Source organism: Excalfactoria chinensis, chromosome 10 (assembly GCF_039878825.1).
Source record: "Excalfactoria chinensis isolate bCotChi1 chromosome 10, bCotChi1.hap2, whole genome shotgun sequence".
In the NCBI taxonomy this organism is placed as follows: domain Eukaryota; kingdom Metazoa; phylum Chordata; class Aves; order Galliformes; family Phasianidae; genus Excalfactoria; species Excalfactoria chinensis.
The window spans coordinates 1,797,026-1,820,505 of NC_092834.1; the positions used below are offsets into that span (position 1 = coordinate 1,797,026).

The 23,480-nt window shown below is 45.4% G+C and overlaps 4 protein-coding genes and 4 non-coding genes across 9 annotated transcripts in view; 6 read left to right on the forward strand and 2 right to left on the reverse strand.

Annotated features, from left to right (window-relative positions):
• Nucleotides 1-4,855: 4,855 nt before the first annotated feature.
• On the reverse strand, nucleotides 4,856-12,866 carry ZWILCH (zwilch kinetochore protein). The gene is made up of 18 exons (XM_072345537.1): nucleotides 12,770-12,866; nucleotides 12,553-12,604; nucleotides 12,200-12,295; nucleotides 11,959-12,077; nucleotides 11,330-11,526; nucleotides 10,919-10,998; nucleotides 10,499-10,654; nucleotides 10,194-10,265; nucleotides 9,773-9,866; nucleotides 8,844-8,899; nucleotides 8,614-8,716; nucleotides 7,632-7,711; nucleotides 7,265-7,421; nucleotides 6,499-6,527; nucleotides 6,024-6,160; nucleotides 5,745-5,840; nucleotides 5,528-5,646; nucleotides 4,856-5,237 (listed from the first exon to the last, which is right to left on the reverse strand). The coding sequence occupies exons 1-18, from the start codon at nucleotides 12,823-12,825 to the stop codon at nucleotides 5,146-5,148; spliced, it is 1,791 nt and encodes a 596-aa protein (XP_072201638.1). The 5' UTR covers nucleotides 12,826-12,866; the 3' UTR covers nucleotides 4,856-5,145.
• A 334-nt stretch (nucleotides 12,867-13,200) lies between these two features.
• On the forward strand, nucleotides 13,201-18,511 carry RPL4 (ribosomal protein L4). Its single transcript, XM_072345375.1, has 10 exons — nucleotides 13,201-13,344; nucleotides 14,376-14,547; nucleotides 15,223-15,329; nucleotides 15,759-15,897; nucleotides 16,387-16,511; nucleotides 16,899-17,028; nucleotides 17,351-17,507; nucleotides 17,681-17,764; nucleotides 17,971-18,091; nucleotides 18,183-18,511. Exons 1-10 carry the CDS (start codon nucleotides 13,342-13,344, stop codon nucleotides 18,444-18,446), a joined length of 1,302 nt encoding a protein of 433 aa, XP_072201476.1. The 5' UTR covers nucleotides 13,201-13,341; the 3' UTR covers nucleotides 18,447-18,511.
• LOC140257054 (small nucleolar RNA SNORD16) lies at nucleotides 14,204-14,305 on the forward strand. The gene has a single exon (XR_011904942.1). It is a non-coding gene; the product is annotated as a small nucleolar RNA SNORD16 (small nucleolar RNA).
• On the forward strand, nucleotides 15,070-15,141 carry LOC140257052 (small nucleolar RNA SNORD18). The gene has a single exon (XR_011904940.1). It is a non-coding gene; the product is annotated as a small nucleolar RNA SNORD18 (small nucleolar RNA).
• Nucleotides 15,595-15,694, forward strand: LOC140257053 (small nucleolar RNA SNORD16). The gene has a single exon (XR_011904941.1). It is a non-coding gene; the product is annotated as a small nucleolar RNA SNORD16 (small nucleolar RNA).
• On the forward strand, nucleotides 17,103-17,173 carry LOC140257051 (small nucleolar RNA SNORD18). Its single transcript, XR_011904939.1, has one exon. It is a non-coding gene; the product is annotated as a small nucleolar RNA SNORD18 (small nucleolar RNA).
• Nucleotides 18,512-19,150: 639 nt separating the features above from the next.
• On the forward strand, nucleotides 19,151-22,173 carry SNAPC5 (small nuclear RNA activating complex polypeptide 5). Its single transcript, XM_072345753.1, has 3 exons — nucleotides 19,151-19,328; nucleotides 19,503-19,583; nucleotides 19,920-22,173. The coding sequence occupies exons 1-3, from the start codon at nucleotides 19,239-19,241 to the stop codon at nucleotides 20,028-20,030; spliced, it is 282 nt and encodes a 93-aa protein (XP_072201854.1). The 5' UTR covers nucleotides 19,151-19,238; the 3' UTR covers nucleotides 20,031-22,173.
• Nucleotides 22,165-23,480, reverse strand: part of MAP2K1 (mitogen-activated protein kinase kinase 1) — a 30,541-nt gene continuing 29,225 nt past the window's right edge. For both annotated transcript variants that reach the window (XM_072345746.1, XM_072345747.1), the window contains exon 11: nucleotides 22,165-23,078. In XM_072345746.1, the coding sequence (XP_072201847.1) occupies nucleotides 22,965-23,078 (114 nt within the window). In that variant the 3' untranslated portion in view covers nucleotides 22,165-22,964. The remainder of the gene's footprint in view (nucleotides 23,079-23,480) is intronic.

A 23,480-nucleotide genomic window follows, 5' to 3' on the forward strand; every position in this document is an offset into this window, starting at 1 on the left:
CTGGGGCTCTTCAGACTGGAGAAGAGAAGGCCCCAGAGGCACCTTATATTGGCCCTCCAATGCCTGAAGGGGACTTACAGGAAATCTGGGGTGGAACAAGGCAACAGGACAAGGAGAAATGGTTTTAAACTGGAAGAAGGCCTTTAAAATTTGAGGGTTCTGTACAACCGCAGTAGATTCTGCAGATTTACACCATCCTGCCTAATCCTTGCAATTTTTCTGCATAACAGAGATGGTAGTTTCTCATATATATTAAGTTTTCCAGAAATTATCCCACTAAAACCAGTGCTTAGTCATAACAGCTATTCAGAGTCACCAATGGGCATAAAATACAATAGTGTTAGTTTTCATGCTAGTGTAGGAACTGCTAGATAAATATGGTGTAAGTTTAAGAGTTACCTAGCGTGGTCTCATTTCAGGGATTGCGTTTCAGACCCAAGATCTTCCAAAAAAAAAGATGGTGTCTCTCTGCAGTTGGTGATGGTTCCAGCCAGTGCTACCATCACACTGCATCCCAGGCGTCCTGGAAGTGGTGGAGTGGTGGTGAGTCTCCTGGCACTCCAAGGGGATGCAGGCTTGCCAGCAGATCAGGTCAGCAGGCAGTACGAGAAGCTGGAGAAGAAGCACACGGCAATGTGAGGTCCACCAAGCCTTACTGGGTAAAGGGCAGAGCAAATATTGAGTGTATCATTCTGGCTAACAGTTTTTACATGGAAAGGAAAATTGTTCTAGATATGGAAAAGTTGGCGATCGTTATTCTAATGTTAATGGGGAAGCCTGGCATGTATGTGTATGTATCTGTATGTACAGATATGAGTTCAGAACCAGGCATTTAGTGAAAAGCCTGGTCATCGTGCTCTTAATCATTTCATAGAGACAACAAAATGCATTTCCCACACTTCCAAACACTCCTTTCTGTCTTTTGAATACATTTGGCCCTAAGAAACAGTTCTGGACATCTCTACTAGCAGCTATATTCCTCCAACTGCTTCAAATCAAAGCTATGTGATTGACTGTAAAACAAGACATTCTCATTTAAATTACTTCCAATTTTCTATTTTTTCTCTGAAAAGCAAGTCCAGGCCACTTGTACAGTTGAGTGATGGACAAAAATTTTCCAAACCCAGCTAATATAATGTAACGAAAGTCGTTTTGTAACACAGAAAAAATACGAGTACAGTTATACAAGTATTCCTGTTCCAAGAACAATTGTAAGTGGGTTTTGTTTTGATTTTGAAAAATCTCCAGTATTCCAGAGTAGCTGCAGTAGACCACACACTGGAAAATGACATGTTTTTCTGGTCACTCTGTAATAAAAAGCATTTTTCTCTGAGAGGCAGAAAAGGCCTTTTCAAGGTTGGAGAGGGAGCGCAATTGCAAGAATGAAAGATCAGGAGAGAGGGTTACAGTTACAGTTGCACAAGGATAATTTGGTCCGGTTGTCTGAACAGCTGTCAGGGAATTATGAACAGCTTCTACTTTACGATCAGGACGCAAAGACCTTAGGGCTAAAAGCAAAATCAAAGAGCAGTTTAGTGGTACCCACTGTTTCAGGTGACTCTGTCTCTGGGTGTTGAGAGGTTTTGCAACATGAAGTCTAGCACGGATAGAAAATCAACTGAGAGAGCAAGGATCAGTTGGTTTCAGACAGGGGCTTTTGCAAAGGTTGGTGTGATCTGATACACACTAAGTCTGCAGCCAGACAATATATAAATACCTGCATCATTACAGGCGAGGCCCCGCTCCAGGCTGCAGGCAATAAACTGCAGATAAGCCTGAACTGAGCGTCAGCTGTGACTTTGTGCTGGCTTCACAACACCCTGCAGTAAAGCCAATTGCATAACCTACTTTCCAGGTTACTTTACTGCAGTCATAGGGCAATTTTGGACAGACTCCACTGAGTACATTTTTTTTAACATTCTTTTTACTCACCAATAAAACAAAATAAAACGTTTTATAGCCTTGATGTGTTTCTGGCACATTTTAAAACTGCTGCTAATAAAAGTTTTCCAAGATGAAACGAGGAAAAAATGACCAAGCTGTAGCAATGTAAATATCTCATGACTTTTTTTTTTCTTTTCTTTTTTGTAAAGTTGGGCTTTAAATCAGGAAAGTGGGAGAGAGCATCACAGAATACGATTGTGGTAAGAGAAGAAAACTCATGTAAGCCCAGCTTACAAAGCAGAACAGGACTGTGCTTCTAGCAGCCGCTAGGAGATGTAGTTAGAAAGAATCAGTTTCACGTACATTAAAGGCTTGCTCTTCTGACCACTGAAGGCAGTGACAATTTGCCAGGAGACTTCAGTGACACGTGAGCACACCCCTAAGGAAGCAAACTGGCTTGTATGCACTGGGTTGTGCAGGGAGGCAGCAGACTGGGCTCAGCTCTGCTAGCACTTCTAGTTCTGGTAGATGCCTCAGCTCATCACCTGCTAAGAGGAGTGTATCTGTCTCTGTCAGTAACTATCTGTCTCCTGGCATGCCAGAGCCTTAATTTTTGGCATGGTTTTATGTGTAAATGTGATATAACGAGAAATGGGATAATGCACAGCATTAATAAGCCTAGTAACTCCAGCATCACGCAACCCTGCAGTGACTTGTACACACTGCCCTGCCCACCTTCTGCAGGACAGAACACACAACAAATGCATGGTAAGTACTGAAGGTGCCTTAAGCACCAAGCTCTTCAGCAGCAGGCTGATTTATGTACACAGTACTGGTCTTTATGAGCATCGTCACTCCCAGAGCACCAACACCTTGAGCACGGTCCATCCTGACCGGAAAGAAGCATAGCATGGATGAACAAGGCGCTCCTGACAAAATGCTTTCTGCGGTTCAAATGTGCTTCTCACTTCTGCCGTCGGAGGCAGTGTAACAACTGCAATGGTATTACTTATTCTAGGCTACCAGAAAATGCTTTCAAAGTTAATTCTCATTCGCGAGACTGACCACGAGAGGGCACCAGTACTGCTTAAAAAGCATAAACCCAAGTGAATGAATGAATAGGAATTCGCTCAGCCTGTGTAGCTTCGAAGGCCCCGAGAAGCAGGTTCCACCGTCAGGAGGCACCCACACACAGAAAGCCCCGGGGTCGGCAGTTATTCCATGTAAAAATAAAACTCTTTTATCTATTCAGCTCTCCCCACCAAGTATCATCTGGATATAGACAACTACACCAAGAGAAAAACATCTACAAAATGCCTTGCGTAAGAGCAAGTCCCATTAGGTATGAATGTATAGATCATCCAGAAAGCTGCCCACAATGGAAAAGATCTCAATGCTAAAAGATTAGTGTGGTTAAGCTAAACCTTTTCCTGCAGCACCGACTATGAATACAAAAGGATTGTTCTGCTTTGTTTTGGCTGCAAGTCAATTAAATGCTGCTTTCAACCAGATGCTTCTCCTGAGCTTTTTGTGGAAGCTGGATTAATTCTGTGCAGTTATTCTAGGAAAGTAAACGTACTCTAAACGCCCTGGTAACCGCTCAGATGGGACACAGCCATTGAAAACATCAGGTAAGCCCGAGATGTGGGGAAAGTATCTGCCAGAGTAGAAGATAATGTAGCACCTGCAGAACAAGAGGGTCGATGGGGTGATTTATTTTAACAGCCTTACAGTCTAAATTTATCTTCTTTTTACTATTCAAATAGCTGTTTCTTCTACTGTATTTTTGAAGGTGTGCACCAGAAAAATGGAGCAAAGGAGTTCCAGAAAGCATGTAATCATATGAAAATTATCGACAGAACATCCCACAGTGAGCTGTGCATGAACTAAAGCTATTTTCTTCAGCACTGGCTACTGCAAAACTAAGTTTGATTAAAATGTGCTTCTTGTATGGAATGCATTGTGCAGGTAGTGTGCATGAGCCATTCGTGAAGTGCTGAAGCTATTTTTAATGCAGTTGACGGGGAAAAGAGTGAAAAGCGACCCTGATTTCAACGCAGCTGTTCTTCATATTGAGTTTGATTTACACACAATATCAATCAGATATCCTTGTGTAAAGCCAGAAAAAAAGAAAACAAAAACAATGTGGAAAATACGCAGGCAGCTCCTGCAATAGTGATAATTTTGTACTGTTTTTTCTCTCTTTCTCATCGCCCTGACAGAAGCTCATGGGTCTCCTCGTCTCCCACCCATCCCAAACACTACTTTAGAGTGAAAATCAGACACTCAGCATCACAAATAAGCTTCTTCCTTTTGATGGTCCTAGGCCTACTTTGCAGAGGGACAATACTCAACAACGCTGCTCTATTTTGTCAGGTAGGAACTTGGCAAAAATACCATGCAGTGACAAAACTGAAAGTGATGAAAACTTCCATTTTGAAAGTCTGGTATATGCCTGTGCTGGTGCTACACCCAAACACAGCTGAGCATTTCCAGTGGACAAAGAACAATCCCAGCTCCTTCTATTACAGCACTTTTCCAACTGGTACGATTCAGTTAATTGCGGTGTTTACAATGTTCTAGATAAACCTGTGTGCTCACACAAACAAAAGCTACCAAAGGTTTTTCCTCACCATTCCAGGGAAATAGCTGAAACATAAAGCTTGAACTCTAGCAGAACACATACATCACACCATCTTCAGCATGAGCCCTGGGAATGAAAGCACTGATCCTGCACTTCAGAGAAATGAGAACAGCCAGGAAGACTCCAAAGTGTAAATTCAGGTGTGAAGAAAACCAAACTGTAGATGTTCACAATGCCCCGAATGAATGGCTTTCCAAGTATTTTTGAAGGACGAAGTATCTCTTGATACAAAGAACACCCATGACAATATTGCTTGCTTTGTTGGCTTAAAACACTTAACTTTGAACAGTGTCTGTGTGCATTCTTAATGAGTAAATATAAAATGTTAAACCCCAAAGTGCAGAACTTTATTGAACGTTTGGAAATTTATGTATCAAAATATCTACTATACTATCAATATAATTATTGTGTACATTTGTAATTGCACATTTATGAACAGGATAGGTACAAATGAATTAGGGCATATACAAATGAATGTATGAGCATACCAAAGCAAAGCACTCAGACGAATTGCTCTCCAAATGCCAGAATCTTTCTAGCACACTGTTGATACAGATAATGCTGTACTTCCCCCTTTACTGTACCTTTCAAGTTCCTGCCTGCACAGCAACATGTGTTTATGTGAAATGCACCTGACTGCACTTAACCATTGCAATAAAATACATTCTTTCTTCACTGCTTCCATTAACCGTAGAATCACAAAAGAGACCTGCATAGACAAAAGATTTGATTAGCCAGTGTTTTTGGAAGGAGCAAACGTAGATAATGTAGGAATTTTGAGACTCGTTCCTGGAATTAAAGTTTTAGTGACAGAGGCACTTCATGACAAAGTTGAGAAAGATGGGAAAACTTTAGAAGCATTGCCCTGTGACAAACCTCCCCTTCACTCCCACCCCAGACACTTCTATAGCAGAAAATATACATACTCAATAAACCCAGTATAAAAACTTTTTTAAATGTGTACTTTTGTTATTTCATTTCACCATAAATATTCCTCACCTATATTGTTTGATGTCATATGTTCAACAGGAGGATTAGCACTAACTTGCCACGTTGTTTTGACCTCCTTTTGGCCGTGCCCACTGGTGATGTCCACCTTCCACATTTCTGGGTGATCACTGACAGAATAATCAAAAAAATGCCCAAATTCAGTCAGGTGCTCAGATCTGAATTCACAGCCTGAACTGAGCACTACAAACATGGAAGATTATCTTACTTCTGATAGAACTTCTTGACAAGGGCTGGTCTGATCGGCAGCTGAAACACTTGCTTCTCATTTAGAGGGTTTTCTTTATAATATTTCAGGCAAGTTCTAGAGTAATATGAATCAAAAAGTTACATTCCTTGGAAAAATGCTGGTGCAACACTGCATAAACCTAACACAAAATTAAAGAGATCCTCAGATTGCTTTTTTTTTGTTGTTCCTTAAGTTTTACTTGCTACTATCAAAGAGAGTCTGATACTGCTATTTGTAAAGTAAAAATGAAATAATTACTGTGTCAAAGGGAAGAGGTTCTCATGTTCAAACTGGAGTAAGACTGTACAGCTGACCATTATCTCCAACATATGATGAAGCTTTTGAACACGATGGACTTGCTCCTGTAGATCTACTGATGTGGAAATGAAGTAATCCTGGAAAAGCAAACAGCTTCTGCTCTTAACTGGACACTCAGTTTCTACAGACACACAGGCTGCTCTCTGCTTACTATATTCATTTTCTTGTTCTTTGGAAAAGTAAAGATATAAAGAATGGTCCAGCAGCATCAGAAAAAGTCAGAACTCTGGTGCCTGACAATGCTAATACCAGACAAATGAGAAATGATATATGAATAAGGAAACAATAATGACATTTCTGCCTATACTGTCCCATTCTCCTTATTTGCAATTCAGTTACTCAGCTTACAGGAAAGATAACCCCCCTCCCCCCCACCAACTGAGTGGGTTTAAGAGTTAAAAATGAAGAATCTCACCAAATAGGTTAACGTTGTAAGTTCCCGGCCTGTAAAATAAACAAGAAAAAAACAATTACCAGATACTGTCAGGTGAAATACAGGAAAAGCCAGGTAACCTACCAGCTAATTCCACTTTGGGAAAAAAAAAAAAAAAAAAAAAAAAAAGTGCAGCCACTAAGATGGAAGATGTTATTTATCAGTACGGTCAATAACTCAAAACAAGGAACAAACCCACTGAAGTGGCAGGGTAGGGGCAGTATCTTACATACTGTTGGAGCTGCTCAACCATGGAAGCACCACATAGAAACCCATCTCATGCTTTGAAACAACCTCCTTCCTTGGATCTATATACTACAAACTGTATAAACACAGCTATTAGATATAAAAACCCTTGCTTGATTTCCTTTAACCCATGTAGACCACAGAAGAAAAGACAGAAAGAGCAAGGTCTTATTTTATCACCTACTGCAGACAGATAAGTAAACAGAACAGACCCGTTACGTACATTGACATTATGCTACCGTAGGTTCACCCAGGAGATATTTTTCAGATAGAAAAAGAAATGCACAGTTCTAAGGGCAGTTATTTGGAAACAAATTCATTTCTTAATTTTGCGAAGACATACACAGCAAGAGAGCACAAATGAAGAGGCTGGGTTTACAGTAACAGCACTGCAGCAGCTGACAGGCAGAAGTGAGATCACAGCAACCAGATCCTGCCATTACTTCCTGCACAAAGCAGGCTTTTCCCATGGATCTCTAATGACAACAGATTCTCGGCTTACCTATGAAAAAGCTGACATAATCCTTCTTCATCTTATCCAAACCAACCTCCAAGAGCATCTGAATTGGAGTGATGCCACTGAGGGACACGGCCTCCACCTTGCCATGGTAAGACTGCTGAATCAGTTTACTGAGCAAACCGCTGCTCCCTTGATGGATCTGAAAATTAAACAAGTTTTCCTGTGGGGTAACTATGTACAAAACACCACAGTATTATTTAGAAACACAACACCGTGGAAACATGCAAACTGTGACAAGCAAAAACAACACCAACAAAACAATGTGGAAATAGGGGCTAAGTAAACAAGAACTGGACTCTGCTTCAAGCAACTGAAAAGGATAAAATTATTGTGAAATGCAGTTACATACCCATGGCTGTATTTCACCGCGCTCCATGAATTTTATGACCAGCGTGAGACACTCTACCAACTCCTGATAGGAACAGACACCTTCAGAAAAATGATGCGACATTTTATTTATCTATCCAGGCTTTCCCTTCAGCTGCTCAGTGAGTAACAACAGCCCAACACAGAATCATAGAATTACTCAGGCTGGAAAAGACCTCAAAGATCACCAAGTCCAACCTCAGCCTAACCACTGTACCCTAACTCTAACAACCCCCTGCTAAATCTTATCTCTGAGCACATGTACTTGCAGAAACTGAACTGCTCATTAAAAAAACAGATTGCCAAAATGTCCCTGTTTGTTGCAGGGGAGCTGGACTGGATGGCCTTTAAAGGTCCCTTCCAACTCTAAGGATTCCATGACAGATGGCACTGCTTTTTGTGAAGTTTGTCACATTGCGACTTTGGAAATGGTCACTCTAAGGAAATAACAATCAGATCACAGAACTGTATATGATTTAAAGAGCAGAGCATCACATGTGCTTGACAGCAATGGAAACAGTTGATTAGTAATCTAAAAAACTAATAGAGGAGTAAGTAAGTCCTACAAGAACGGTAAAGCATGCAGCTTTATCACCTTTAAGACTTTCAGATCTAGAAAAACAGTTCAATAGATCACTGGCTTTCAGCTACAGAGCAGGTTGCACACTCCTGTTCAGCACCGTTATAATCCAAAAGAAATACAGTGTCTCCTGCTAGATGCTGCAATGCCTTTGTGTGTTGTAATAAAGTGTGTGGTCTTATACAACTAAAATTAGCTCCTTCAGAAAAAGGTAACAATTTTCTGAAGAGCTGAACAGTACATAAAGGCCAGACAAGCTTACTTTCATTTCCTCAAGAAAGCAATACAGTATTGTAGGTACAGAGAAGAACTGAAGGACAATGGATGGATAAAAAAGAACAACCTACAACAATAACTAAAAGCCACCACAAAACACTACACTTACTTCTCATTTTGCACCATAACTGTTCAGCAAAATCCAGATCTCCTCGTTCACTGAAGATTGATTTTATAGAACTGTCCACTGCAGCAGTGTCACTTTTGATACTCTGAAAGAGTTAAAGTGAAAAAGGATGCCTAAGATTCAAAGACCTTCAACCAAAGACAGAAAGGAAGGGAAAGAAGCATACCAAAACAGTCTCAGTATCTCCACAATTGCCAATTGAATGGATATACCTCTGTTTCATTCTTGCTTCCTGATACGCAGCACCCATCCTGTTTCTTCTTCAAATCTAGGAAAGGAGAAAATAAATGTCACCATCATGCCAAAACAGTCCAGCCACCCCTGAGGCTGAATATAAACCCCTGGGCACACACCAGAACTGACATGGACTGCTGAATGACTAACACACAAAACATACTGATTGCTAAGTTTTTTTCACTGCAAAAGCATATGGGTTGAAAAAAATACCTATCGCTTTCTTAGTATGCTTTATTACGACATACACATTTTCCCTCTCCACCTTTACTGGTTTCCTGTAGCTAAGCATTAACTCCTTATGCTCCAGGGCTGAAGCAGTGAGAGGTGACTAGCGAACTAATCAGTGTTCCTGGTTTTCTTCCATGTTTATTTGTCAAAGATAATTTTTGTCAGTTTCCCCATGTTCTACCTCCATATTCATTTGTGAAAAGCATATGGTTGCATCTGCAAACCTTGTGGTGTATTTGCCTATCTGATACTCTTTCTATGTACATTTAGAAATACTTTAAGCTTTTGCTAAGACTGCTATTGCTCAGTTTGAGCTGCTTTCAGAAGCTGCCAGCAGCTGGGGGTGCTTCACTTCAATATGTCAAAGAACTGCTGCCCACCACCGCTCCCTGGGACACTCTGCACTTGGAGATGTTCGTGTGCACACCAAGCAACTTGGAAGATGCAAACAGAACTCATCCAACTGCCTTCTAAACCTAATTATCTTATTTTGTAAGGAACAGAGACTACCTTTTGTATGAGATACTGGGACTAGTTATCCAACCACTTTATGCGAGTTAGCACAGCACAGAAATTACAATCTCTAATTCTAATACTTTGGAAGTTTTATGCTGAATTTCTTTTGGTTCTATGAAAGGTGACATCCCTCTCTTCCCATATAACACGCAACAGTTACCCATCAGAAATTCCTGGACCAGTTCAAAAGCTGGTTGGGTCTCTAAGGGCTCAGGCCACTCCATCACACCTGTCTTCAAGCCTTCAGCCAAAGCCTAAAAGCAACATCAAAACCAAAATAACACCCAACAGTTACTATTTGAGGTTCTTCTTATGTCACTCTTCAAAATGTATGTACTTCCCCAGGCACCACACAGCTCCACAGAGCCAAGAATTTTGGAGCCCCTCCCATTTCTTGGCTTTGGCATTCCTGCTTTGTCCTGCGAGTCTTTAAGATTCATGAAACCAAACTCAGAACTTATTCTCAACGCTTTTGGATATCTTTGAGAATCCATATGGAGTCTTAAATACAGTAAATTATTCACACAGACACATCACCATTCCACACACATCTGAAACTGGAATTTCTCTGTTTTACTTACAAGGAGAAACTGCAGCTCTCTATAGAGGGGATACACAGGACTCCTGGGGTCCCCGGACTCCAACTTAATATTCTGAAAGGTCAGAAAAATTATGTCAGATTCAAACTTTAGGAATCAGGTATCCTAAGATTTTCACTAAGGAAATACAGAGTAATTAATAGATTTTCTTACAAATGGACTATGCTGCTTATGTACAGCACTTCTTACATAAACAACAAACACAAATGGCAAGACCCAAACATATTTTCTATCTCCTACGCTATTTATGACATAAGCAGAGGAAAGAGCCTGGGCTCCTTACTGACCAGTGTAGCAGTGGAACAAAGCGGTGGTGCCTGCAGAATCTTATCCACAGTGTGCCATGTAATATCAATAGATATACTGCTTTCACACCCTAGAGTTGTGTCATCCATTGCAGCAGCACTGATAAGTTCATACCGAGCAAATCCTTTTGTTGTCACCTGGAACGAAGAGAATTTGTTAAGTCTTTGTAAAACAACACAGCACTGTTTTGTACTCCCGCAAAACATTTTTGAAAGCACTTCACACAAAGAAAATAATGGCTAAGGAGAGACAAATACAAGTCAGAAGGCACAAAGGTTACTTCAAAGAGACTAGAATACAGTAGCATCGTGCTGACTCTAAATAGTACAGACACAGCATCCCTACATCAGCACCGGAGATAGAAAATGAATTAGAAGCAATGCCAGACGAAAAAGACCTACAATAGACGAATGGTGTTTGACTTTATGCTCTGTTTTGAGTTCTTCTAGGCTCACAAAACAGGTTTTATCAGCTGTGGGACCTGCAAAAAAAAAAGAGTTTAAAAAAATGCAAGTTATATTTAGCATATAGAAGTAATTCTTCACTATTGCATTCAGCTTCACGTTGTCCTCTAGATAGGAGTCCTGTTTCTTGCATTTAAGCTTTTAATTTTAGTAGGATCGCATTTAAATGTTTATGAAGTCATTGCACCTGAGCAAAGGTAGGCCTACACAGACACCACTGTGTTGAGGACAAACACCTTTTCAAAAAGACACGGAATAGAAGCAGTTCAAGCCAACATCACACAAGCCCCATGTTAGTTTTTCCTCATTTTTAAGCATTCAATTTTGTATGTAATGTTATAACCTTACCATCACACGTAACCATATGAAAACTGATCCCCGTGATTTTGTTTCCAGCTTTGAGAGGCTCAGCTCCAAGCCAGTATGTATGCTCAGGGTCGGAGCCATCACACCGTATCCAGAGGGGTGGAAGCACAACCAGTTTGCTGATCTTCAAATGAGTCATGTTTGGATTTTGTGCCATCGTGTACAAGGAAATAAGCTGCCTGGGGATGGGAACAGGAAAGAAGTGGATACCAGCAAGTATAACAAAATCCATCTGTTATATAAAACATTGAATAACAGCACAGTAACAACTCCTGTCTGCCCTGCCTCACCAACTGAAGCCCTCAGACAGGCACTTCAGTCCTGCTAGGCTTTCTGTGCACACCTGCAGCAAGGCAGCCCCCTTAGCACAATGGGACAGCTCACAAATGCTTTTCCAGCACCAAGACTTCAGCTACACTTTGCTGGAAATACTTCTACCAAGGGTGCCATTCTGCATAAAGAACAACGCTCAGATCATCATTAAACTGTTGAGTATTTAACTCTGAGGGATCAAAAATAGATCAGGTGCTGAATATCAGTAAGAGAGACAAAAGAGAGGAAGGAAAAGGGCATTGAAATGAGCGGAGGGAGGCAGACGTGTGAGCGCTCACTTGGCTCTCTGGACAGGCAGCGCAGCCGGGCTGGTGCTCTCCATGGGTGTGAGCTGAGAGCTGTGAAGGGCATCGTCAGCTCCCGGTTCTCCTGTTGAGTCACTGTCCTCACTGCGGCCCTGCAACAGAAATGCACAGTGTGTGGGCATGTTTGATGGGAAGAAACCTAACAGTTCATCTAGCGTTTAGAAGTCTGAAAGAAGTCTAAGAGGCACGAAAGAAGTCTAAGAGTTGTGCTTACCGCCTGCTGCAGCACATACAGCGTGCTGCTGCCATTCCAAAACGTTTCAACGGGACTTTTGCGACTACCACCAATGAAACAGATCTCTACGTCATTCTGGAGGAAAAACAAAACACTAATAAAATAAAGCTACTAACACCCTACGTGTATACAACGCTCGGCTGCAGCCACCACACAGCCCCGAGTCCCTTCAGTCCCTTCATCTTTCCTCACACTCGCCCGCCCTGAGGGGCGTTCCCTGAGGGGCGGTTGGGCATTTTCCCGCCCAGCCGCCATTACCGGCCGCCCCCCCTTGAGCGTCTCTCTGAGCACACAGCGCGGCCCTCGGGCGTTATTGCAGCCCACGGCTTTACCTCAAAGAGACACGGGCGCTCAGGGAGGCTTTTCTTCCCCTCTTCGTATATTCTGCAAGAACAACGAACGTTAAGGTGTAACAGCTGCGTTTTAGCTGCGTTTTTCTCCTCGCCGAGCGCTCCGTTTAGCCGTGTAACCCCCCAAACGCAGCCCCTCGGCCCCCGCTATCGGCTATCGGCTATCAGCGATCAGACCCGACCCCGCAGCGCCCCGCACCCCAGCAGCCGTTGGTGCAGCGCTGCCGCCGCCTCGCGCCGCCGCTCCGCGCTCATCGCCGCGCGCCTCAACCGCCGCCGGGCCTACATCCACACAGGGGGCGGAACTTGCTTCTTTTTCTCTGCTATTTCATTTATATATTTATTTATTTTCCCTGCGCCTCGCACTGGGTTTTATTCGCTTTTATTCGCTTTTTTTCCCTCCGCGCACAACCCCGTAAAAAAATAATAATAATAAAAAAATAAATTAAAACTCCCTTACAAACTTGCTTTTTGGTGACGAAACGTCACGCCGCGAATCCCTCCGCCAGGAAAAGAGTCCCTCCGCGCGGGGGGCGGCGGCGGCGCCACGCGGTGGGGAGGGCTGTGGAGAGGGGGGAGCGCGGAGCCGAGCAGCCCGGCTGTGGGCGGTGGGGGGCGCCGAGGAGGCTCGGAAGGGCGGCGGGGCGGGAGGGGGGCGGAGCGCGGAGGGACACCGCGGCGCTGGTAGCGGCGGGGCTGAGACGTTGACTTCCTTTTCCGGTTGGGCAGCGGCGGAGGCAGGCGGCAGCACGCGGGGTCTGCGCTGCCGTCATGGTGAGGCGGGGCCCGCTCATGGTGCTGTGGGGGCTCCGGGCGGTGTGAGCGCGGAGCGGGGCGCGGAGGGGATCAGAGCACGGGGGGAGTCGGGACCGGAGAGCGGAGCAGCGCCTCGTGCGGCCTGAGGGCAGCGGACGGGGGGGGAGCGGCCGCCATCTTGGGGCCGCGTGGAGCCGGGCCGGGCTGAGGGGAGCGGCCTTAGGGGATCCCGGCTGGGCCGTTGTCCGGTGTTTTCGAACACCCCCTTTCAGCCGAGCGACAGGAGCCGCACCGAGTTGAAAGGATGATTTCTGTAACACAGGGCCCTGATTGCTCGGGGGGGCTGTTGTTTTTTTTTTATTCTATTTTGACGTACCTTTTCTTATCTTGAAATCAACTGGAAAAGGTTTCAGTCTGATGCGCTCCAGCTCACGATCTCATTCCTTCCATCGATTATGAGGCGCGCGTTTGCCTTGGGGCTTCAAAATCTGAGCTGAACTTGTGCAGGCCTGTGGGAGCGGGCAGCTGCAGCGCGGGGTTCTGAGGCACACGGAGCTGTTCGGTGTGCACCCTTAACAGGGTGCTCTAATGTGGAGTTAACTTGGCTGTAGTTTCAAGTATTAAAGCAGTCGGTTGTGGTGGTCCAGCTTTAGTTCATAACCCCAGTCTCAAGGCATTGAGAAACCAATAATGGGTGGGTCTGTGGATGTAGCTGGTTTTCACAATAGATGGGAAAGCTGTTCAGAAGGTCTGGAGCTGCATCTCTAGGCTAACATAGTCCCTGTGTCTCTGATGTCTCCTGGACTCAAACCTCAGCTGTAGTGTTCAGTGCTCAGCAGGAGGAACGTGCAGGGAGCTCTATTGTCAGTGGTGGTATTGCTGTGATGATGTAATTTGCGTCTTACCCAGTGTTCAGTGACAGTTGCCTGCTGTTACCGTGCTGACACTGTTGAGCTGCAGACACATTTAATTCTGAGCAATAGCGGAGGGGTTTGAATGATAGCAATTTAACTGACTTGTGCTTAAGAGCTTTTCCTTTCCTTTTTCAGGCTTGCGCCCGACCATTGATATCTGTCTACTCTGAGAAGGGGGAGGCATCTGGTAAGAATGTCATCCTGCCGGCCGTGTTCAAGGCGCCCATTCGCCCTGACGTGGTGAACTTCGTTCACACCAACCTGCGCAAGAACAACAGGCAGCCCTATGCTGTCAGCGAGCTCGCAGGTATGGTTTGTCCCCAGAACGGAGGGGAGTGCTGTGGTAGCTGTTGGTTTTAATGCAGCTGGGCTGGAAGGGAAACAAGCTGAGAGTTGAAATAAGAGAAGCACCATTCGATTAGATTTTGATGAGAACACAGGGAAACTATTCTGATCGTTAATGATCTGATTTTAAATTGCATGGAACGTAACCTTATCAGGCAAAAAACTTCAGTGAAATGCTGTGTTTTTTAGTCCCTTGCTCCACGTTGACTACAGGAGACTTTCATACATGGCATTTAAAATAAACCTGTGCAAATGGCTGTTAGAGTTGCCTCAGAAGCTAGTGGATGCAAATATCTACTGCTTGCAAAGGAATTCATGCATTTGCTTTCAAATTCAATTCTGGTGGCAATTCACAAACATCTTAACCTGCTGAGAACAGCCAATGCAGACCTCCATGTGAAAGTTGTGGTGTCATACTTGATTCTGACCTAACCAGATCCTTAATACCCTAAGAGCTTTTTTTAACTGATCAGGATTTGTTGTGCTGAAATGATGAGATTCCACTTCAATGGTCCGTGTTTCTGACCTATATGATAACAGTGGAAGTTCTGATGCTTGGTCCCAAGTTCAACATGTCTGTGGCTTTGGGGAAATAGCACTGTTGTCACTTTCTGCATTGATCTCTTTTCTGTGGCAGGTCATCAGACCAGCGCCGAGTCTTGGGGCACTGGGAGAGCTGTTGCTCGTATTCCTCGAGTACGAGGTGGTGGAACACACCGCTCTGGCCAAGGTGCCTTTGGAAATGTATCCTTTCATATCTGCTGCTCATGTCAGGTGTAAATCTCAACTCATCCAAGGCAAATCATTTTTAATTATCTTAATATGAAATGGAATCCTACTTCTTGAGTAATGCCCGTCCTTAAGATCTGTGATCCGGATCACTGTGAAAACTGTGATTAGCACCTTCTCTGTGCAAATTCGGACTTGCCTTAATGATCAGGATGATTTCTTCTGTCTGTTTTCCCTGCAGAAGCCGTGGGTATGTTGAGGCTCGTGAGGCACGCTGCCTTGCCATGATGTCGTAATTTGCGTCCTACTCTGTGCTCAGTGACAGTTGCCTGCTGTCAGTGAACTGGCACAGGTGGTTGACGAGCAGTTAATGCTGAGCAAGTGCTAAAGAGGCACATCAGAGAACGTAGTTCTGAAGGGTTGTTCTTAACTGTAGATACTTAGATGTGTCGCGGAGGCCGCATGTTTGCCCCAACCAAGACTTGGCGACGCTGGCACCGCAGAGTGAACGTAACTCAGAAACGTTACGCCATCTGTTCTGCCTTGGCAGCATCGGCTCTTCCAGCACTGGTCATGTCTAAAGGTGGGAATTCTGCTGGGAATGTTTGTGTGGCCTGAGCAGTAGCAACTACTTTGAGATTACTTGAAATGTCTCTTGTGGATAATAAACTCCCTTTCATATTAAGGGTGCAGTCCCCTCCTTCAGTACGTTGAGTATTTTTATGTACAGCTGGGAGTGGTAATTCGGGGGTTTCGCCGTGTTAAAAGTTAGGCAGTGCTGACATCAATCTTGTGCTAACAGCTTATGGGAAATGAAGTTGAACTTTGAATTAAATGGCAATTTGGTTTGATTTCTGTTCACAGAAGCCGCAGATGATGCTTAATTTACTTGAGTATTATTTGAGGCAGGCCAATAAGGCTGCACTAAAACTTGTCTGCTGTTTTTAGGACAGCATGTTAGATTCCTGATTTTATTTTGTATTGCTTCTGAACACATAAGGCCTTACCTTGAAACGCATGCATATAAACCAGGGTCAGTGGGTAACTTAATGTCATGTGAAACCCCTGTTAGGCCACTGCATTGAGGAGATCCCAGAACTTCCTCTGGTTGTTGAGGACAAAGTTGAGAGTTACAAGAAAACAAAGGAAGCTGTTCTCCTTCTTAAGAAGCTTAAAGCTTGGAATGACATAAAGAAGGTGAGTTGCTACAGGTATGTTCCTGAGGGCACTCATCGTTAGGTTCTGCCATCAATAAATTAAGAATTGCAGTTTGTTCTGTATTGGTTTGATGCCGTGAACAATCTTATGGTAACAGTTGTAGGGGGGAAAAAAGTTTAAGCAGTCAAAGTCAGTTTTTTCCTATGTTGTTTTACTCTTTGTACTCGGTTCTCTTCATTTCAGTGCTGAGCAGCAATGCCAACAGCTCAGCCTGTGTCCCTTCTGAGTCTTCCGGATGATGAACTTCTCACTGGTCCGTGTTTCAGATTATCAGTGACGATCGTGAAGTTCTGACTGAAGCGCCTTTATCTTACTGCTCTAATTTGGACTTTTTCAAATATTCACAGGTTTTTCCTCTTTCTATAGGTTTATGCCTCTCAGCGCATGAGGGCCGGGAAGGGGAAGATGAGGAATCGTCGCCGCATCCAGCGCAGGGGGCCTTGCATCATCTACAATGAGGACAACGGCATCATCAGAGCCTTCCGCAATATCCCGGGTAATTCCAGCTTGGATCTTATTTACTCTTTTATTTCTTTTTTCTCTATTTATTTATTTTTTTTTAAAGACAGCCCAGAATGATGAGATTCCACTTCATTGGTCCGTGTTTCTGAAACACATGATTTTGTGGAAGTTCTGATTTGTAGCTTAAAGTGGCTGTAATTTTATTCCCAAGTTTGGTTTGGTGCCGTTGAGGATGTTTGCGTGTCTGTTACCATCCAGACTGCCTTTCAGACTGCAATAATGTATGGTCTGTTTCTCTCAGTTCCATGTTGCTTCCTTTTCATTACAACGGGGGAGGTGTGTCTGTGCTTCTGTAGGAATTACTCTCCTTGATGTGAACAAGCTGAACCTGCTGAGACTGGCTCCTGGTGGCCACGTTGGGCGTTTCTGCATTTGGACTGAGAGTGCCTTCCGCAAGCTGGATGATCTCTATGGCACCTGGCGCAAACCCGCCACCCTGAAGAGCAACTACAAGTAAGCATAGGAGCACGTGTCCCAGCTGCGTGTGGGGGTAGCAGAATAACCCAGCAGAGCCGCAGGTTGTCCGGGCTGGGTGTGCAAAGTGGGTAATTTGTACTGAATGCTTATTTTCATTGGATGAGCCGTATTTTATTTTCCAACTTAAACTCTGAACGTTTGCTTCCCAGCCTGCCGATGCACAAGATGACCAATACAGACCTTGGAAGGATCCTGAGAAGCCAGGAGATCCAGAAGGCGCTGCGTGCTCCAAAGTAATCATTTTTAACTAATAATTGCCACGTGCAGCACTTTGCATTGAGAGCAGAAATCCCTGTGCCTCCAGATGTCAGATAGTGCTGGCATCTCTTTGGTTCCTGGCCCTAAATACCAGGAATTGTGGTTCCCTTAGATGAGGCTTTAGGAAGGTTTTAGAGCTGTGGAAGGGAATCGCGGTACAATACACCTCCCTGCTTTCCAGGAAGAAGATTCACCGCAGAGTCCTGAAGAAGAACCCGCTGAAGAATCTGAGGATCATGATCAAGCTGAACCCATACGCCAAAACAATGCGACGCAACACCATCCTGCGCCACGCCAAGAACGTGAGCATGGAACACCTGACCTCATACGGTCTGAGGCATTGAAACCCATCCTATAGGTGCTAATGGTTGTTTTTTTTTCTTGCTGTTGCAGCACAAACTCAAGGAGGAGAAGAAAGCCAAAGCCAAGGCCAATGTCACAGCCAAGGCCAAGCTGTCAGCTAAGGCGCAGACCAAGGCCAAGACTGCAGGCAAGGCTGAAGACAAAACTGCAGGGAAGGCTGCAGGAAAAGCTGCAGGAAAGGCTGCAGGAAAGGCCGCAGCCAAGGGCCCGGCCAAAGCACCAGCAAAACCTGCAGCGAAGGCTCCAGCAAAATCCCCAGCCAAGGCCCCAGCAAAGGGCAAGGCTGAGGCGTGAGCAGGGCAGCACAACTCAAAGCTGTACCACGGATCTACAGCAAATAAATCCTATTGGGAGACTGAGGGGCTTTGTAGTTCTCTGACACGGTGGTGCGGGGTGGGGGTACGGAGTGGCTCAGGGTTAATGGCTGGTGGGGCTCTGAGGGCACTGTGAGGGCACGAGGGTGAGAGAAGAGAAGCGTGTGTTGGAGGTGGGATCCAGCAGCAGCCACGAGCCTTCACCTGGAATCACATGCGGAATGCGTTGTGTTCTGTGGGCTGTGTTTGGATGCGTTGTGTTCTGCGGGCTCTGGGGGGAGCTGTATGTAAATTGTTAAAGGTTCTGAATTCCTCTTGCGAGCCCAGGTCTCAGTTTGGGGCTGGGGATCGTTGTTGATCATGGTTCACTCGGCTGTTCCCTGCGGGGCCCTTTCGAAATGGAACCGTAGGAGAGGGGGCGGTGCGGGGCTCTCAGCGCCATTAGCGCTGTGCTGTGTAGCTCCAGGTGCCGTGTTGGTGCCGTGTTGGTGCCCTGTTGGTCCGGTCCTCCCTCAGGGCGCTTTTCCTTTAAGCGGATCCCGTCGCACCGTCGCTCCCATCGCGCTCCCTCCCTCGGTGCGGGTTGTGCCGCCTCGCGGTGCGGCGCAGCGCTGCAAATGGCGGCGCCGTGACGTCACGCGGCGCTCTCGTGCCGCTCTCCGCTTCCCGCCCCTCGGGGTCACGTGGGCGCGGCCGCCGCGCTGGTCGGTAGCGGAGCGGAGAGGAGGGGCCGCCCAGCGGTGGGCCGGGCCGGGCCGGGGCGGCGGGCAGGATGCTGAGCCGGCTGCAGGAGCTGCGCAAGGAGGAGGAGACGCTGCTGCGGGTGAAGGCGGCGCTGCACGAGCAGCTCACCCGGCTCAAGGTCGGTGTTTCCGGGCTGTGCCGCGGACGGCTGCGCTTCTGCCGCGGCGTCACGAGAGAACGACGGAAGCGGCGCGTTTCTGCGCGAGCGCCCCGCAATGAGCGCCCCGCAATGACCCCCCCCTCAATGAGCGCCCCGCAATGACCGCGGGTCCTTCCCGTTCCCTCCCGGCAGGTGGAGGAGCTGGCGCTGCAGTCCATGATCCGCTCCCGCGAGCAGGACGTGCCCGCCCCGGTTCCGGAGGACCCGCAGCAGGTGAGGCGTGGGGCGGGATCGGCCCTTTGGGTTTGGGGATGGCGGCTGCGTGTCGGCACGGCCCCGGTGTGCGGTGCGTGGGACTCGTGCAGCTTTGCGTCTGATGCTCTTACATGGATCCGGGCGGTGGGGGGGGATGTGGACTCAGCCTGAACCTGCAGCTGAGCTGCTGAAGCCCTTCGTGGAGCGCTGATGCTCCTCGCTTCGATGGGCTCTTGAGGCCGGCGGTTGCAGCGCTGCTAACGGGCAGTAACGGGCAGTAACGGCTCTGATCTCACAGCGCTCAGAGCCGCTCCTGGGCTGACAGCAGCGAGTTACACTCTCTTACCGTGACAGATTCTCGGGCAGATGGACAACGAGGCTGCTATCAATCAAACCGAATTACAGCTGAGTATTCGCGACTATGAAGAGGAGGCGGAAGAGGAGGAGGAGGAATCGGATTCTTGAGAGAGAGAGAAGAGTCGAAGATGGATTTTAATACAGACTCAGGAATTTCTTCTTGGTTCTTGCTGGCAGATATTCGTGCTGTGCTGTGTGGGCTGTGTGACACGCCAGGCTCCTGGAGTCACAGGAGGACACAGAGGGCCCAGGCTGGGCAGATTTTGAATTAGATGTTAAAAGAATGAGAACTCGCTGCACCAGTATGTAGCATCATCCGTTTTGCAAACCTAATGTGTAGCTTATTACATCCTTATACAAGGTAAGAGTCGTTAATGAAGTCAGACTAATTTCAAACAGTGAAAGCAATAATTTGTCTGTTCTTGTTTGCTGTTGCTGGAAAACAAAACCAGGCCTCAGAGGCTGGTTGTGAACTGAGGATTTAATCACAACCTCACTTGCTTAAGCTGGGAGTTTAAGGACAGGCAGTGAGACAAGATGTGTCCTGCGTTGTCTCCAGGCTTTCTGCTGCGGCACTCAGAGCTCCACAGACAAGTCAGCATCCAGGTCCTGTAAGCATAACCCATAGAAGTTGTTCTCAGCAGGAGAGGCAGACGCTGCACTGCCACCCTGAGACTGAGTGCAGCAGCTGGGAGCTCTCTTGTCCCTACAGGTGCTGTTCTTAAGTACTGTCAGGCTGGTGTAACAGCCACGTGTTTCTTACTTGCTCTTTCAGCATAGCAGCCAATTTGGCCTTTTATTGTTCCACGAGGTGTACGGTAAGAATTAGTCCATATTAGTTGTAATAAGGAACTAATATATCTACATTAGTTTCTTCTTTTTCCCTTACAGTGCATCCGTAGTTCAGTGCCAGTCTGCCTTCCACATTCAAGATATGTACAAGCAGTATGAGAAATTAAAACTTACTTAGAAAGTGATGCCAAGTCCCTTCTGTGGTGTCTGTAATGGCACGGCGAGAAGCTCATACTGCTCCTGTAGGTACACGGTGTGCTCTTCCTTCTTGTGGAATGCGGCTGCCACATGGAGCAGCTGGTTATGTGATCAGTTCATAAAGACTTGCTTTGAAGCAAAATCAAGCTCTGTTGAGCTGATGAAAAGCAGGCAAGTAAAAATAACATCCTCTGCCACTTTATCAAACTGTCTTACTAAAAATGTAGCCACAGCAATCCAGGTTGTTCGCTGCACAGCCAGCTAAAGGTGCTATTGCTGTCTCTGGCATTAACAGCTCAGAGAAGATAAATTCAACCATTATCTGGAGTTTGCCTTTAAGAGCAGGAAGAGAACTTAGGAAAGGATCTGGTATCCTGAGTGCCACCAGCATGCTTGAATCAACCTCCACTCTGTCTGAAGAGAGGTTATTTGGCTCTTATTTGATAGTAGCTGTAGGAACAGAACTTCAGAATGTAATTCCAGCTTCATCCTGTACTAAAGACTACTTGTTTTTTTGACAAGCCTGCATGTCTTAATGAAAGAGCTTAGAATGTGAGTTCAAAATGCTTGGCAAAGCCTTCCTGAGGCTCACAGGAGAAAAATAAAAAGCCTGAGCAAGAAATGTTCTGGTTCGGAGTGTCAAATGGATCTTTGGAAGCAAAGAGAGAGTTGGTTTGTAAGCATCTCAGTAGCCAACCCACCACCAGCCCTCTCCTTGCACATTGCATTTCAATGGCACCGGGCTCAGCCCCATCACAGCACAGGAACACCTGCTTCCTGCTGTGCCTCTGCAGAGCCCCTTGGAGCTGTGGTTCTGCCCCCAGAGACAAACTCTGACCCTTGAAGAAGTGCTGTGTGGCCCCAGCACGTTCCCAAATAGTTCTCATGTCTGTACTGTGTCATCTTTCTCCCTGCTGCCTCTTCTGAACCAGGTCCTTCGAAATAAAGTCCAGCAAACTGCTCTCCGTGTTGCAATAAAGTACTGTTGCTGCTGTCCAACTACACGTAACCGTACCTACAGAGTTCAAATGACTGCTGTAAGCGGCACAAAGAAGTAAAATAAAAAGTTATCCACATACTGCATCTTTCCTCTAACACGTAGTAAGAAGTACTGTTGTAGTTCTTCAGTGTGTAATAAGTGTGCCTATCTCATGTATGAAAAGACAGGGGATGAAGTGCACGTAACGTGGCACTGGTTAAGACCAAGGTCTTGGTGAAGTTTTCCTTTTGAGTTTAAAAGAGAAAGTTCAAATTACTTGATAATATATTTATTAAGAGAATCCATTGCTAAACATCCGAGAGAATAAAACAATAGAGGATCTTCATACATTTTAGACACCAAACACAGCCGTCATGAATCTGAAGGTTAAAAGAAAGCAAACTGCCCAGATCTTTGTCATGATTCTGCTAACCTTTAAAAATCAATGGGAAAGACATCACTAAATCCAAGAATGGTGATACGTTTTAAAAATAAATAGAGAAATATGAACAAGTCTACAGGTAGAACATTGCCCTGGTAGAACTCCATCCCAAGGAGCGCAGAGCTCTTGCCTTCTTCACCTGGAAAGAGTGATCTCTAAACAACAGCAAAATTGGAACCGTTAGGCCTAACTTCCAAGATACAGTTTGGCAGCAGCAAAAGCATGCTCAACAGATACAGTTTTGGAGCATCCCTAACCCTTTTTTTTTTGCACAGGAGATTAGGTAAGCATGACTGAAGTACCAACAGTTTACAAAGAGTCTCGATAAAGTTCAAACAATCCAGGGGTAAATTCCCACCCCCGTGATATTTTCATTAAGAAAGAATATCCATACTCACTTAAAATCAGCAAGCACTGTAACTTCAACATCTCACATTTTGGTCAGCAAACAAATGTAACCCAATACAATATACCAATTAGTTGATGACAGAATTGAAAACAATTTGGCACATGCTATAGAGACATTCTTCCTTAAGAGGTGAAATACATGTTTGAACGGGTACAAGCTTAGGAAACAGGACCAAAGTAGCGCTGTTAACAGGTGCATGGGACAGGATTTGCTCTTCCACCTTCAGACTCCAGCAGCATGCGTGGGTGTACTCGGCTGGTTAAGGCCTATGGTCGAGCAAAGCCATCCTGCAAAATCCACCTCCTCTGCTTCAGATCTCTTAATGAAAGCATGAATCTTAACAGAGGGAAATAGGAGTTACTCAGCAAGGCAACACGAGGAGGTAAAGAATCATTTTGAATGAGCTATAGTAAGTCTGATTTACTTTCTGTGTTCCTGTGGCTTGCCAAATTGTGTAGCAAGCTTAAGGTGACCAACAGAGCTCTTCTGCAGGATTACTGAAATAATCAGCATATGAAGCACCCATACTGCAAAGTATTCCAGAATAATACTGCCTACACAGTGCCTATTGAAAGGTACTTACAGCACAGTATGCGATAAGAATGTGACTCAGCCACTTGAGATAACACGCTGTGGAAAATGTCTGCTTTCAGACACAAGGGCTTTTTGTAACAGAAAGAATTCCATTGTATTTTGCAGCCTTACTTGCTATACAGCAGCATCAGGGTACAGAAAAAT

What these genes read in the sequence shown, in the direction of transcription:
- SNAPC5 (XM_072345753.1), top strand. Translation starts at nt 19,239, where the DNA reads ATGCTGAGCCGGCTGCAGGAGCTGCGCAAGGAGGAGGAGACGCTGCTG. An exon ending in AGCAGCTCACCCGGCTCAAG is followed by an intron (nt 19,329 to 19,502) that starts GTCGGTGTTTCC and finishes CCCTCCCGGCAG; the next exon opens with GTGGAGGAGCTGGCGCTGCA. An exon ending in TTCCGGAGGACCCGCAGCAG is followed by an intron (nt 19,584 to 19,919) that starts GTGAGGCGTGGG and finishes TTACCGTGACAG; the next exon opens with ATTCTCGGGCAGATGGACAA.
- RPL4 (XM_072345375.1), top strand. An exon ending in AGCCTTCCGCAATATCCCGG is followed by an intron (nt 17,029 to 17,350) that starts GTAATTCCAGCT and finishes GTGCTTCTGTAG; the next exon opens with GAATTACTCTCCTTGATGTG. An exon ending in ACCCTGAAGAGCAACTACAA is followed by an intron (nt 17,508 to 17,680) that starts GTAAGCATAGGA and finishes TTTGCTTCCCAG; the next exon opens with CCTGCCGATGCACAAGATGA.
- ZWILCH (XM_072345537.1), bottom strand. Translation starts at nt 12,825, where the DNA reads ATGAGCGCGGAGCGGCGGCGCGAGGCGGCGGCAGCGCTGCACCAACGG. An exon ending in CTGCACCAACGGCTGCTGGG is followed by an intron (nt 12,605 to 12,769) that starts GTGCGGGGCGCT and finishes TTGTTCTTGCAG; the next exon opens with AATATACGAAGAGGGGAAGA. An exon ending in GAGAGCTGCAGTTTCTCCTT is followed by an intron (nt 9,867 to 10,193) that starts GTAAGTAAAACA and finishes TGTTGCTTTTAG; the next exon opens with GCTTTGGCTGAAGGCTTGAA.